General features: G+C 40.8%; 1 protein-coding gene across 2 annotated transcripts in view; it reads left to right on the forward strand.

The window, feature by feature from the left end:
* Nucleotides 1-232: 232 nt before the first annotated feature.
* Nucleotides 233-15,235, forward strand: part of rnaset2l (ribonuclease T2, like) — a 54,563-nt gene continuing 39,560 nt past the window's right edge. For both annotated transcript variants that reach the window (XM_059640969.1, XM_059640970.1), the window contains exons 1-4: nt 233-338; nt 2,397-2,503; nt 4,353-4,407; nt 11,907-11,971. In XM_059640969.1, coding sequence (XP_059496952.1) covers nt 2,421-2,503; nt 4,353-4,407; nt 11,907-11,971 — 203 coding nt within the window. In that variant the 5' untranslated portion in view covers nt 233-338; nt 2,397-2,420. The remainder of the gene's footprint in view (nt 339-2,396; nt 2,504-4,352; nt 4,408-11,906; nt 11,972-15,235) is intronic.

The raw sequence follows: 15,235 nt of genomic DNA on the forward strand, positions 1-15,235 counted from the left end.
TCTTTGTGCCCTCTCTCACCGCAAAAAATATCACCTTAAAATTCTACCCATCATGTATTACCTGCTTTGCCATGAATTCTAGCTAATTCAACATAATTTGTTAAGGAAAATTCAGCAAATTCACTGTCTGTTCTACAAATGAACTCAAGCTTACTGTCCATAATATTACATACATTTAAAATCTTTCTATGTATTGAAACAGGAAGTAAAAAGGAGACTTCTTCTTTCTGTCATTGTTCAACATTACATCTTTAGAATTTTTTTTGCAGTCAAACAAATCTGGTTTTGTTAAACTTCACAGAGCCACAAAAGAACTCGTCTGAGTGCTATAGACAGTGGTAAGTAGCTACTTTGATGTAATTTCTGCAGAGGATGTAGCACTGGTTGTTGCACATTCTGGTTCTTTAAAGGAGCCATTTATATTAAATAATAACACTAAAGGGCTGTTATTACACATGCATACTGCTATATGGGGAAGCGCTGACACCTGTGAGCACATATTGGAAAATTGCAGGTGCATTTTCCGCAATTGTCTGTCCCTTAAGAGGCATGTAAAGAAAACTGTAAGTAGCTACTTGTGTTTTAAGTATGTGATAATGGTCCAAACAACTCCATGCCTCATCACTGAAGAGATAAATCAACTCCTATATCATTAATTAAAATCAATAACTAGAAAGAAGTAGATTTTTCTGCTTTTAGAAGAAGATGCTGACAAATATATTCCATTGATAATGTTCAGATGATTAGTAACACACAGTTCTGATGAGTCACTGGACTTGAAATGTTAACTCTGTTTTTCTTTCCACTAATGCTGCCAGATCTGCTGAGTTTCTCCAACACTTTCTGTTTTTGACTCAGATCTACGGTTTGCTATCCAGATCTCATTAAATATCCTTTGACAACAATATTGTATGGTCACTGACACACTAATGAAATTTTCTTTGGCACACAAAGTTCCTGAAGTTAGAGTCATAGAGTTTCACAACAAGGAGTAACCGAAGCCAGCTTGATCGAAGCACAGCTGACAGTCTGATATATAGATCTAGAATAATTTGTGGTGTACCAAGTTCTGCAGGGCTCATGTTGTGCCAGTGTACTATCGTTCTTTTCATACTGTGAGCTGACTTCACATTTTCCGATAAAAGTAACAACGGTCCTGGAATATATTATGTACCAGAGTCATCTTAAACAAGAGGTGGGAATATGGTGCCAGCATCTCCTAAAGATATTGCTTGTTGTTCTGTACTGAAGAGGGTTGCTAGCCAGTAAATTAAAGTGTGCCAAGCCATATCTCAATGTCCAGTAATATGCACAGCATGAGCTCAATATGTATAAATCCCATGGATACGTAGTATCCAAACTCTCTTACATTTACTGCACAGTCTTGAGAGTTTATTTTTACTATTGTCTTCAATTAAACAGAAGCATTTAGAAGATATTAGTGCAAATGTATGGATGCAAATATAAATATCCTTGTTTTCAAATCTCAAAGAAGACTAAGATATAATTTAAAGGTAATATATCACCTTAAATCCTTTAAAGATCCTCTTACCTAAATGTACTGTGATAATCACAATGCTGCAAACTTTGAAGTCTCAAACATGCTTCAATTGCACTGCAGGAACACACCTGAAACAGGCTGTTTTTTTTTCCATTCATCTGACTGATTCCAACATTTTTGGTCTTGTTTAACTATTGTTGAAGTGGAAGTTGATTAAGACGGCGAAAATGTACATATGAGTAGGTTTTGTCACATTGCACGATCACTCATGGAATCAATGTGGGGATAGAATCAATGAAATATTCAATATAAACAAACCTTCCCCTTATCAAGCACATAACCCTTTTCAGAATAAGAAGCAGTAACATAAGGTCCCATCTATACCAGTTCATCAAAATACACAAATTATTTACACAGCAATGTAAAACTCCCCAAAAATAGTGAATTAAATGTCACTGGAGCAGTGTGAGCCACTAGTTAAGATGTTTTCTGTACCCTTTACTTCAAAAATATTTGCACTGTTACTTGCTGGAAATGCAAGCTGATAATGTCTGGGCAAATGAAGTTTCTCCTTACCCATGTGATCTAGAGTACAGGAGGATACTGAATCAGGAAGGCGAGTTAATTCATTATAAAGAGAAATAGGAAGGAAAGAAAGAGTGGAATAAGAGGCTAAGAGTGAGATGTTGTTTGTACAACGCATAGAGTGGAGCAAAATAAATTGACCACCAGATTTGAAATTTACAGCATATCTTTAAAGCCTGAATTTGCTAGCTGATTTGTGCCTTCATAACAGTCTGCACCACAAATAGGGCATTTTTTCAGCAAGATTTGGGACAACACCTTTAGCAGATTCCCAACAATATAATTCAATGTTTATTCTGTCTTTTGATAGGAGAACTGTGATTGCACTTTGCTAATGGCCATATACATTGGAATATGTTTAGCTGTTGTTTATGGTCTCACAGCCACAACTGAAGCACGAGCTGATATGAAAGACAGGTAGGTTTTGTATATTGTAATCTGCTGCAGCTGCTACAATAAACCTAGTATCTAAAAATATTACTGCATTTTCTGTTCCTGTTTCTGATTTCTATTATGGTACAATGATTAATACAGTTCATTCCACTGTTATTATAGGCTTTCCCTATATGCTATAATTGTGCCTATAGTTTCTTTGAATTTCACTGAGAGATCTTTTTCAGCATGCAAATAAGGACATGCCAAGTATCCAAAGGATTAGACATTAAGCATATCCACCACATAAAATCAACAGTCTAGATTCTGCAGGAAATGGAGAAGTGATAGTGTTTGCCATGTGTGACCTTGAAGAAAGCTGTTCACAAAGAGCTATGTGCTGTGTGGTGTGGATTTTACCTTTCCCAATGTTAAGTCAATTCTGGTGCCCACAAAAGGGCATGCACTATCAGTGATATCATCAAGCAGACTAAGTGGCCAAAGACACTGAAGAATTTTCACAAACAGCAAACCAAGTAAAGTCCGTCCTTATGAAGGCAAAATGCTGTGGATGCTGGAAATCTGAAGTAAACACACAGAATGCAAGAGAAACTCAGGAGGTCTGTCAGCATCAGTGACAGAGAAACAGTTTTTCTTTCAGTCTAGCATGACTTTTCCTCTGCTAAAGAGTTACACAAGACTCGAAATGTTAAATGATTCTCTCTGTACAGACACTACCAAACTTGCCGAGTTTCTCCATCATTCTACGTCTACTAAAGGCCATCCTTCACTTTTTGATTATTTTGTGGGGAGTGAAAAAAAATATACTGTCCAATGAGGGGAACAGCCTCTCAGCATCTACCATCAACCTTTCTGTGAATTTTGTTTTCTCTCATTCATCTAAATTCTGGAAAATGTAGGCACACTCGACTCAAACTGATTAGAAGATAGGAAGGCAAAAGGTCAATGGTCTGACTGACAACTATTGAGTTGTCCTTGAGAAAATGGAATTGACAACCATGGCAATTTGTCTATCTGTGAGTCCTTTACTGGTGAATATACCATTTACCATGTAGTTTTTATTTATTTATTAATGTTAAATTTCTTCTCTCCCCTTGAGAAGACACTGACCCTATTCAGTCCACTTCACTTCAAACATGAACTTTATTGGTGAATATGAAGAAAAATATATGCAGGAATACATCATGCAGCCCCTCTAGGCTGTCTCACCGAATAAGATCATGGCTTAACTCTATTTTCCAGCTTACCCCAACATACATTCAGTATATAAACATATGAAATAGAAGCAGTGATCTGGTGGATTATTTAAAATACTGTACGACAATTAGCTTGATTCTACTTGCACTGAGCAAACATGTATGTTCACATTCCAATGCAAACCCACTGAGAGACCTACCCTTGCTCGTGTTTTTTTTCACTCATTCCTGTTTATGAGGCTCTAAGAACAATTATATCACCTAAACTGTTAAGTTCAGTTAACTAAGGCTACACTGATGATTGCAGCAGAAACCTTTTTGGTTTGTATGGGTTAATACCAAATGGACAATGTATTTATCATCTAGACCACTGGGAGGTTAACCCAATACATTATCAGCAACCAACACACCAAAAGTAAAAGTCCTGGAATTCTCTGTGAGTTCTCCTGATTTCCTGTTGTAATGGGTGATAGAGGGTGTTGTGAGTGGCATTCAAGGGATAGAACAGTGGAAACTGCATTAAACTATGTTAATGGTATCTAAGCACTTTCCTGGGTGTTTCACTTGGCAGCAACTATTGTTATAATGGAAGACAATGGGAAAATAGAGGGCCATATTTTCTGTCTTTAAACACACTTCAACTATATTGTCCTTACTTTGTGATCTTTGTTTTAAAGTTGCCAATGGAAGTGCCTGGTGTTTTCTCAACTGTGGCCAGGATCATTCTGTATGGTAAGAAATACGTAATTAATTTTTGCATTCATTCATGGAATATGGGCATTGCTGGTTAGGATAGCATTTATTATCGATCCTTAATTGCACTTGAGAAGATGGCAGTGAACAGCCTTTTCTTGAACTGTTGCTAACCAGGGGTACCCCTAGTGTTCTTAGGAAGGGAATTCCAAGACTTAGACAAAGCAACAATGAAGGATAAACAACATAGCTCTAAATGAGAATGGTGTATGGCTCAGAGGGATATTATAAATGGTGGCGTAGAGGTATGGATTTTGAAGTAGCTTTGGTGAGTTGCCACAGTAGACTTTTTGATGGTACAAATTGCTGCCACTGTGCATCAGTCTGGAGGGAGTGGATTTTGTAAGATGATGGATGGGGGCATTTTGTCCTTAATGGTAAAAGCTCATAAGACATAGGAGTGGAGGTAGGCCATTCTGCCTCTGAATCTGCTTCAACATTCAGTTAGATTATAACTGATCTGATAATCATCAACTCCACTTTCCTGCCTTTTCCCTGGAACCCTTTATTCCCTTGCTGATTAAAAATCGGTCTCTTTCAGCCTTGAATAGACATAAACACCAGTCTGTGGTAAATAATTCCAGATTCACTCTGACAGAAGATATACCTCTTCATTTGAGTCTTAAATCTGTAGACTCTTTTACAAGGGGAAACATCCATCTGTCAAACCCCCAAGAAACTCATATGTTTTAATAAGGTAGGCTCTCATTCCTCTACATTCCAATGAATACAGACCCAATCTACACAAAACTTTCCTCATAAAACTGCTCCTCCATACCTGTTATCAGTCTAGTGAACCTTCTCTGGATTGCCTCCAAAAACCAAAGTATCTTTTCTCAGCTAAGGAGCTCAAAACTATTTGCAGTATTCCAGCTGTATCTGACAATGCCTTGTAAGTTTCAGCAATACCTCCCTACTTTTATACTCCATTCCCTTTGAAATAAAGGCCAACTTTCAATTTATCTTTCTATTACCTGCTGAGCTTGAACGCTAGCTTTGTGATTCACAGAGGGTGGTGCATATATGGAATCAGTTGCAAGAGGAAGTGATAGTGGCCAATACAGTTACAATATTTAAAAGATATTTGGACATAGATGGATAGGAAAGGTTTAAAAGGATACAGGCCAAATCTTCAAAACAAATCACAAGACCCGAAACATTAACTTTGATTTTTCTCCATATGCTGCCAGACCTGCTGAGTTTTTCCAGCAATTTCCGTTTTGGTTCTGCAAATTCTGCATGTCTAAACTGGACTTCCAATTACTAGTACTCAAAGAGAGGTTATGTTTACTTGCAGGCTTTTGAGAGGTCACGGTTCAACTACATTCCCACAATAGTGTAACAGACTGCAACTCAATAAATCTAAACATTGCTGCTATGCAGGTTTAAAATGCAAAAGCACCTGGTTCCCTCATGTCTCACAACTGTATCAAATCCAGCTTTCCAAAGATTACATAACTCTGTGTAACCAGTAAGTAAAATTCCACTTTTGGCCTTTGTAAAAAAAAATTCACTTGGTACATTCTCCAAATTTTCATTTTTCACAATTCATAATCAAAAATATATGTATAGTCTCTACAATGCTAACTCTTTTCACAGAATTTCTTCTTATGTTAGACATTGGTCAACTTGTATATCCTAGTGCAGAAATGGTTCTCAAATTTAGTAGCAATATTTACCAAAATGCCACCAATACAGTAGTCTCTGATTACATCATCTACGGAGAGTGTGCAGATGGGGCATGGTTGCAAACTTTAGCTGCCAACCAGATCTGGTACTTTCTTTTAGGAATACAGGGAGTTCTCCTATCATACGACAGTTGCGTTCTTGTGTGACTTCGCACTATAGAAAACTGTGTTATGGGGAAATCGCTATACTGACAGTAGGAAGTTCACGTTATCCAAACAGTGTCCACTATTCATCAAACGCGTCACAGACAATTCACATCAATGAAATATGCATTATAGCAGAAATACCTGTGCATAGGTCTCATGTCAATTAGAGGCTAACTAACTTCCATCCTTCATAAAAACATGCTCATCAAAAACTTAAATTATTTCTTTTGCATCAAATCTCTTTCACCCATTATTCCTATTCTTGCTGACATTCACTGGCACCCAATTAGATATCACCTCAATTTTAAAATTCTGCTTCTTCTTTTCAACTCCCTCCCATGTCTGTTATCTCTACTATCCCTAAAATTTTCATAATTAGCACTGCCCTCCAATTCAGTACTGTTGAAATGTGCATCCTTGATTTTAATTGCTCCATCATTAGCTATTGTGTTTTCAGCTGTATTAGTCCTACATTCTGGAAATTTCTTCTGAAACCTCTGTGTCTCTGCTTTTAAGATGATCATTAATCTACTTCTTGGATCAGCAGTTTAGCCGTTTGGATTCATATATCCCTGTCTGGCTGAGTGTCCTAAACATTTTGTTAACATTGCTATGGTTAAGCATTTAGGGCTGTTAGGTCAAAGTCAATACAATAAGATATAAATGTATTTCTTTCTTTCACTTAGTATTTATTCACTTTGACTTGTGTGGGGTTATAACATATGGCATTTATAATGTAGTACTCAGGTTTTTGTAAAAATTCTAGTTCAGGTGTTTAGCTGGTTATGCTGTTTACATTAGCAAAACATCAGTCTCATTAGTACTTATTCTTCTGTTAGTAGAAAGTACACTTATTCTAGCAAACAGGAAACAACAAGAACATGAGAATTTGAAGGAAGTGTCAAGGGTCTCAGGCACTGGCTGGATTGCGAGTGAGAGGCTCATGTTGCCTTGGACTGCCTGCCAAATTGAGCCAATCAGGCAATTAACAGGCATCTGCAGTCTTTCTATGGGATCAATATCCATGGGCAGCATATCTCTTGGTCAGCAGTTCCAGCAGGAGATGCTAGCTGCTGACGAAAATAAATTATCTGGAGGGCCAGGATTATAGAGTGACCCATATTGGAGGTAAGCGTTATGAGGAGGGATTCATGGGGGAGAAGCATCTAGAGAACAGCAAGAGTGCAGGGGTGGATCTTAGCAAATCCTTACTCCTCCTGACATCAAGACTCTCAATCAGGCAACAAGTGTCTAACAACATGAGACCAACCTTCACTCTGCCAGAAGTGCAAGCAAGCCGACATGGGGTTACTATCAGTGGGGCAGGATATGATTGTTATGTGAGCAATATTAGACCACTTAAGGGCATCAAGTGGCAGTACATTGGGAATGGTGCACATAGGCCCTCCTGCCACGTGCTTACTAGGACGAAACCACAAAGGAGTTAGGGACCCCACCCAACATCCTCCCACCTGATTAAACATCATCAAACTCATCAAAAGGAGGGCATAAGGTTCTGTAGCTTTTCTTTTCTGAAAAACAAAGGGTTAACATCATTATATTCAAAACTATCATGTATAAATTACAGGTTGTGATATAGCAAGCCAAATCATTAGGTTAGTAATCTGCCCCAAGTGTGTTTAATCCTCTTCATTTTGATCTAAATGTGAAAGATAAACACTGTGAAGTGACACCTCCGTGCAGCAAAAAGGCAGATGTGTTACGGTCAGGGGACGGAAAGGGAACCAGCAGGCAGTGCAGGGATCCCCTGTCGCCATTCCCCTCAACAATAAGTATACCGTTTTGGATACTGTTGGGGGGGGGACGTACCAGGGGAAAGCAGTGGGGCACAGGTCTCTGGCACAGAGTCTGTCCCTGCTGCTCAGAAGGGAAGGGGGAAGAGGAGCAGAGCATTAGTCACTGGGGACTCCATTGTTAGGGGGACAGATAGGAGGTTCTGTGGGGACGAGAGAGACTCACTGTTGGCGTGATGCCTCCCAGGTGCCAGGGTGCATGATGTCTCTGATCATGATTTTGGGATCCTTAAGGGGGAGGGGGATCAGCCCCAAGTCGTGGTCCACATTGGCACCGACAACATAGGTAGGAAGAGAGATGGGTATTTAAGGCAGAAATTTAGGGAGCTAGGATGGAAGCTGAGAGCTAGGACGAACAGAGTTGTTGTCTCTGGTTTGTTGCCCGTGCCACGTGCTAGTGAGGTGAGGAATAGGGAGAGAGAGGAGTTGAACACGTGGCTACAGGAGTGGTGCAGGAAGGAGGGTTTTGGATTCTTGGATAATTGGGGCTCTTTCTGGGGTAGGTGGAACCTCTACAAGCAAGATGGTCTTCCCCTGAACCAGAGGGGTACCGATATCCTGGGGGAGAAATTTGCTAAGGCTGTTTGGGTGGGTTTAAACTAATTCAGCAGGGGGATGGGAACCAAAATTGTAGTTCGACTGTAGAAAAGGTTGAGAGTAGGGTGGTCCGAAATAAAGTTTCAGGGACGCAAGATGGCACCGGCAAGCAAGAAGTTGGAGTGAAGTGTGTCTACTTCAAAGCCAGGAGCATCCGGAACAAGGTGGGTGAACTTGCAGTATGGGTTAGTACCTGGGACTTCGATGTTGTGCCCATGTCGGAGACATGGATAGAGCAGGGACAGGAATGGTTGTTGCAGGTTCCGGGATTTCGATGTTTCAGTAAGAACAGAGAAGATGGTGAAAGGGGTGGAGGTGTGGCATTGTTGGTCAAGGACAGTATTACAGTTGCAGAAAGGATGTTTGGGGACTCGTCAACTGAGGTAGTATGGGCTGAGGTTAGAAACAGGAAAGGAGAGGTCACCCTGCTGGGAGTTTTCTACAGGCCTCTGAATAGTTCCAGAGATGTAGAGGAAAGGATGACAAAGATGATTCTCGATAGGAGTGAGAGAGACAGGGTAGTTGTCATGGGGGACTTCAACTTTCCAAATATTGACTGGGAACACTATAGTTCGAGTACTATAGATGGGTCAATTTTGGTCCAGTGTGTGCAGGAGGGCTTCCTGACACAGTATGTAGATAGGCCAACAAGGGGCGAAGCCACATTAGATTTGGTACTGGGTAATTAGCCCGGCCAGGTGGTAGATTTGAAAGTAGGTGAGCACTTTGGTGATAGCGATCACAATTCTGTTATGTTTACTTTAGTGATGGAAAGGGATAGGTGTATACCACTGGGCAAGAGTTATAGCTGGGGGAAAGGCAATTACGATGAGATTAGGCGAGATTTAGGGAGCATAGAATGGGGAAGGAAACTGCAGGGGATGGGCACATTAGAAACGTGGAGCTTATTCAAGGAAAAGCTCCTGTGTGTCCTAGATAAGTTGTACCTGTCAGGCAGGGAGGAAGCTGTAGAGCGCGGGAGCCGTGGTTTACGAAGGAGGTGGAATCTCTGATCAAGAGGAAGAAGAAGACTTAAGTTAGGATGAGATGTGAAGGCTCAGTTAGGGCGCTGAGGGCTACGAGTAGCCAGGAAAGACCTAAAGAGAGAGCTCAGAAGAGCCAGGAGGAGACATGAGAAGTTGTTGGCGGATAGGATCAGGGTAAATCCTAAGGCTTTCTATAGGTATTTAAGGAATAAAAGAATGACGAAAGTAAGATTAGGCCCAATCAAAGATAGTAGTGGTAAGTTGTGTGTGGAGTCAGATGAGATAGGGGAAGCGCTACATGAATATTTTTCAACAGTATTCACTCTAGAAAATGACAGTGTTGTCGAGGAGAATACTGAGATACAGGCTACTAGACTAGGTGGGATTGAGGTTCACAAGGAAGAGGTATTAGAAATCCTTCAGAAGGTGAAGATAGATAGGTCCCCTGGACCAGATGGGATTTATCCCCGGATCCTCTGGGAAGCCAGATTGCCGAGCCTTTGGCATTGATCTTTAACTCATCATTGTCTACAGGAATAGTGCCAGACAACTGGAGGATAGCAAATGTGGTTCCCTTGTTCAAGAAGGGGAGTAGAGACAACCCTGGTAATTATAGACCAGTGAGCCTTACCTCAGTTGTTGGTAAAGTGTTGGAAAAGGTTATAAGGGATAGGATTTATAATCATCTAGAAAAGAATAAATTGATTAGGGATAGTCAGCATGGTTTTATGAAGGGAAGGTCGTGCCTCACAAACCTTATTGAGTTCTTTGAGAAGGTGACCAAACAGGTAGATGAGAGTAAACCGGTTGATGTGGTGTATATGGATTTCAGCAAGGTGTTCAATAAGGTTCCCCACAGTAGGCTATTGTACAAAATGCAGAGGAATGGAATTGTGGGAGACATAGCAGTTTGGATCGGAAATTGGCTTGCTGAAAGAAGACAGAGGGTGGTAGTTGATGGGAAATGTTCATCCTGGAGACCAGTTACTAGTGGTGTACGGCAAGGGTCGGTCTTGGGTCCACTGCTGTTTGTCATTTTTATAAATGACCTGGATTAGGGCGTAGAAGATTGGGTTAGTAAATTTGCAGATGACACTAAGGTCGGTGGAGTTGTGGATAGTAACGAAGGATGCTGTAGGTTGCAGAGAGACATAGATAAGCTGCAGAGCTGGGCTGAGAGGTGGCAAATGGAGTTTAATGCAGACAAGTGTGAGGTGATGCACTTTGGTAGGAGTAACCGGAAGGCAAAGTACAGGGCTAATGGTAAGATTCTTAGCAGTGTAGATGAGCAGAGAGATCTCGGTGTCCATGTACACAGATCATTGAAAGTTGCCACCCAGGTTGACAGGGCTGTTAAGAGAGCATACAGTGTTTTAGCTTTTATTAATAGAGGGATCGAATTCCAGAACCAAGAGGTTATGGTGAAGCTGTACAAAACTCTGGTGCGGCCGCGCTTGGAGTATTGTGTACAGTTCTGGTCACCGCATTATAAGAAGGAAGCTTTGGAAAGGGTGCAGAGGAGATTTACCAGGATGTTGCCTGGTATGGAGGGAAGGTCTTACGAGGAAAGGCTGAGGGACTTGAGGCTGTTTTTGTTAGAGAGAAGAAGGTTGAGAGGTGACTTAATTGAAACATATAAAATAATCAGAGGGTAGGATAGGGTGGATAGGGAAAGCCTTTTTCCTAGGATGGTGACGGCGAGCACAAGGGGGCATAGCTTTAAATTGAGGGGTGAAAGTTATAGGACAGATGTCAGAGGTAGTTTCTTTACTCAGAGAGTAGTAAAGGAATGGAACGCTTTGACTGCAACGGTAGATTCGCCAACTTTAGGTACATTTAAGTCGTCATTGGACAAGCATATGGACGTGCATGGACTAGTGTAGGTTAGATGGGCTTCATATCGGTATGACAGGTCGGCACAACATCGAGGGCCGAAGGGCCTGTACTGTGCTGTAATGTTCTATGTTCTATGTTCTATGTTCAAATCATGCAAAACAGCTATCTCTATTAGATTTGATCTTTCCCTGAATCTCCGTGGCAGCTCCTTAACGTTGTTCCTCTGAAATGGTTCTAATTATTTTAGAAAAGTGTATTATGCTATAGTACCACATTATCACTTGAACCTCTAAAAATAGTTCACATTTTAATTATTTAAAAATGCTGCTGGGTGAATACTGAAATGGAACACTCATGATGAGAAAAAATATACAAAAAAACTCTGAAAATAATTATTCCCATTGTTTTAGACCTTTTCAAAGCGTTTTTGCAAGATTCCAAATCAGGTGAATGGCTGGACGATACATGGACTGTGGTAATTAAAAATAAATATTATAATATCTGTAGAGCTTAGCAGTTTAATTTTGTTACAGGCATATTGCAAAACTGATTGAGAATATTTTCACATGACCCTTACAAATCAACCATTATGTGCCTTCCATTCCATCAAAATGGAAATAAGCTTCATGTTCAGATGTCTAGTTCACAATTCCAGTGTCGGGACATTAAGCACAGGAAGTCAATCTGAAGTCTCCATCTATCACATTTATCTATCTGTTCTCTCATTTTATTACAGGCATATGGGGGCATCTTGTACCCACATTGAATTATCATTCATTATGTGTGCGGGCTTCCAGCGGTTCATGGTTTGGAAACAACAGATTTGAACATTAAGGGTGACTTTACAGTATTGTGTCAAAAATATTATAAAGTGGCCTTGGGAAATGGGCATACGGTGCCCACTGGTAAACTCAGTGCCATCCATGATTGTTGGACATAATAGTGTACAGAATATTTTATAGACATCAAATAAAATCCCAAATTATTTAGGTGCTTATTTTGATTTTTTTTTAGTTTGGTTGAAGCAAGCTTGATATTAGTCTGAAGATGAGTCAATGGACTCAAAATGTTAACATTTCACAGATGCTGTCGGACCTGCTGAGTTCCTCCATAAATTTCTGTTTTTGTTCGTTTCAGATCTCCAGCATCTGCAGTTCTTTGTTTTGTATAACTGATATGGACTATAGCCCTCCCACCATCTCCAACAAATTCTTAGATTGTACACCCTATGCTATTGCAGCTTTACAATCTGCCAAAGTTTTATGAGCCACGTAGTCTATTTCTCATGGTTTCTTTTACATATCCTACTTCTTACAGGGCATTCTGATGCTGTATTCATAATTATTACTTTCACAATTGCATAGATAGCTCTGAATTAATCATTAGTAAACTGCCCACTGCCCCCGCCACCCCACCCAACAATTATAAGTGAGAAACTTTGCTGGCGGACCAACTCCATTACCTCATCCACAATAATTTTCTTATTTTTACTATATACTGTTGTTGACAGACAAAATCTAACTTCAAAATAAAAGAATGTAAAATGCATTTCTTTTCCTTTTAAATTTATAGCTACTACATCTTTGGAATCTCAGGCCAAGGGGAGGCTCACTAATAGGACACAATGTCCTCTGATATTACTCAGTAATCTCAAATCTATTACTGTCTCTTGTATTAGCTGTTTGTATATCAATCCTTTACTTCTTCATCCTTCACTAAAAGGTTTTAATCTTTTAGAAGACAGACGGGTAAATTGTCTATGTAACTAACAAAATTGACTTTTTGACTTCTAAATTTCTACCCCTGGTGTCAATACAGCTACTTTAATTTCTTTCGTAGAGACATTATATTCTATTGATGAAATACAATTGTGTCCTGACTGTCTAAATGACAAACTCTCAGGTTTTCACAAATACAATAGCTTTGTTATTTTCCACATCCAATTTCATCTGTGCTGTCTTCATTCACAGTCTACTTAACAACAAGGGTATTTCAGTCAACACTACATCTGTGCTAATAAAATGATTGATTCTGGCTATTTTGTAAGGAATGACCAGTCATAGAGTAATACAGCATGGAAACAGGCATTCCGCCGAAACTGGTCCATGCTGACTATGGTAATAAAATGTGAGGCTGGATGAACACAGCAGGCCAAGCAGCATCTCAGGAGCACAAAAGCTGACGTTTCGGGCCTAGACCCTTCATCAGAGAGGGGGATGGGGGGAGGGAACTGGAATAAATAGGGAGAGAGGGGGAGGCGGACCGAAGATGGAGAGTAAAGAAGATAGGTGGAGAGGGTGTAGGTGGGGAGGTAGGGAGGGGATAGGTCAGTCCAGGGAAGACGGACAGGTCAAGGAGGTGGGATGAGGTTAGTAGGTAGCTGGGGGTGCGGCTTGGGTTGGGAGGAAGGGATGGGTGAGAGGAAGAACCGGTTAGGGAGGCAGAGACAGGTTGGACTGGTTTTGGGATGCAGTGGGTGGGGGGGAAGAGCTGGGCTGGTTGTGTGGTGCAGTGGGGGGAGGGGATGCACTGGGCTGGTTTAGGGATGCAGTAGGGGAAGGGGAGATTTTGAAACTGGTGAAGTCCACATTGATACCATATGGCTGCAGGGTTCCCAGGCGGAATATGAGTTGCTGTTCCTGCAACCTTCGGGTGGCATCATTGTGGCAGTGCAGGAGGCCCATGATGGACATGTCATCAAGAGAATGGGAGGGGGAGTGGAAATGGTTTGCGACTGGGAGGTGCAGTTGTTTGTTGCGAACTGAGCGGAGGTGTTCTGCAAAGCGGTCCCCAAGCCTCCGCTTGGTTTCCCCAATGTAGAGGTAGCCGCACCGGGTACAGTGGATGCTTATGGTGTCCACTCAGCTAGTTCCAATTGTCCACATTTGGTCCATATCCCTCTAAACCCTTCCCATCCACGTACCTATCCAAATGTTTTTTAAATGTTGCTATCGTACCTGCTTCAACCATTTTCTCCAGCAGCCCTTTCTATATACATACTACGCTTTGTGTGAAGAAGTTGCACCTCAGATCCTCCTTAAATCTATCCCCTCTCACCTTAAATGAATGCCCTGCAGTCTTCAATTCCCCATCCTTGTTAAAAAGGCAATACGCATTCATCCGATTTATGCTCCTCGTGATTTTACGTCAATAAGGTCACCTCTCATTCTCCTTCATACCAAGGAATAAAGTCCTCTCCTGGCCAACCTCTCCCTACAACTCAGGCCAACTAGTCTTGACAACATCCTCGTAAATCTTCTTTGTACATTTTCCAGTTTAACTAGGTCCTTCCTATAATAAGGTGACCAAAGCAGTACACAATATTCCAAGTGCGACCTCACCAACAACTTACACAACTATAACATAACGTCCTTCTCCTTTACTCACTGCCTCGACCAATGAAGGCCAGCATGTTAAATGCCTTCTTCACCACCCTGTCCACCTGTGACGCTGCTTTCAATGAACTGTGTACTTGTACTCCTTAGTCCCTCTGTTCTACAACACTGCAGGACCTTAGCAATTACTGTATAAGTCATACTTTGGTTCGACTTTCCAAAGTACAACACCTCACACTTACGTGTATTGAGTTGCATTTCACAATCCTCAGCCCACTTCCCATTCTGATCAAGATCCCTCTGTAATTTTTGATAACTTTCTTTGCTATCAGCAATACTTCCGAATTTTGTATCATGCCTTGTACATTAACATCCAGGTCATTCATGTAAGTAACAAACAGAAA

Source organism: Stegostoma tigrinum, chromosome 39 (assembly GCF_030684315.1).
Source record: "Stegostoma tigrinum isolate sSteTig4 chromosome 39, sSteTig4.hap1, whole genome shotgun sequence".
In the NCBI taxonomy this organism is placed as follows: domain Eukaryota; kingdom Metazoa; phylum Chordata; class Chondrichthyes; order Orectolobiformes; family Stegostomatidae; genus Stegostoma; species Stegostoma tigrinum.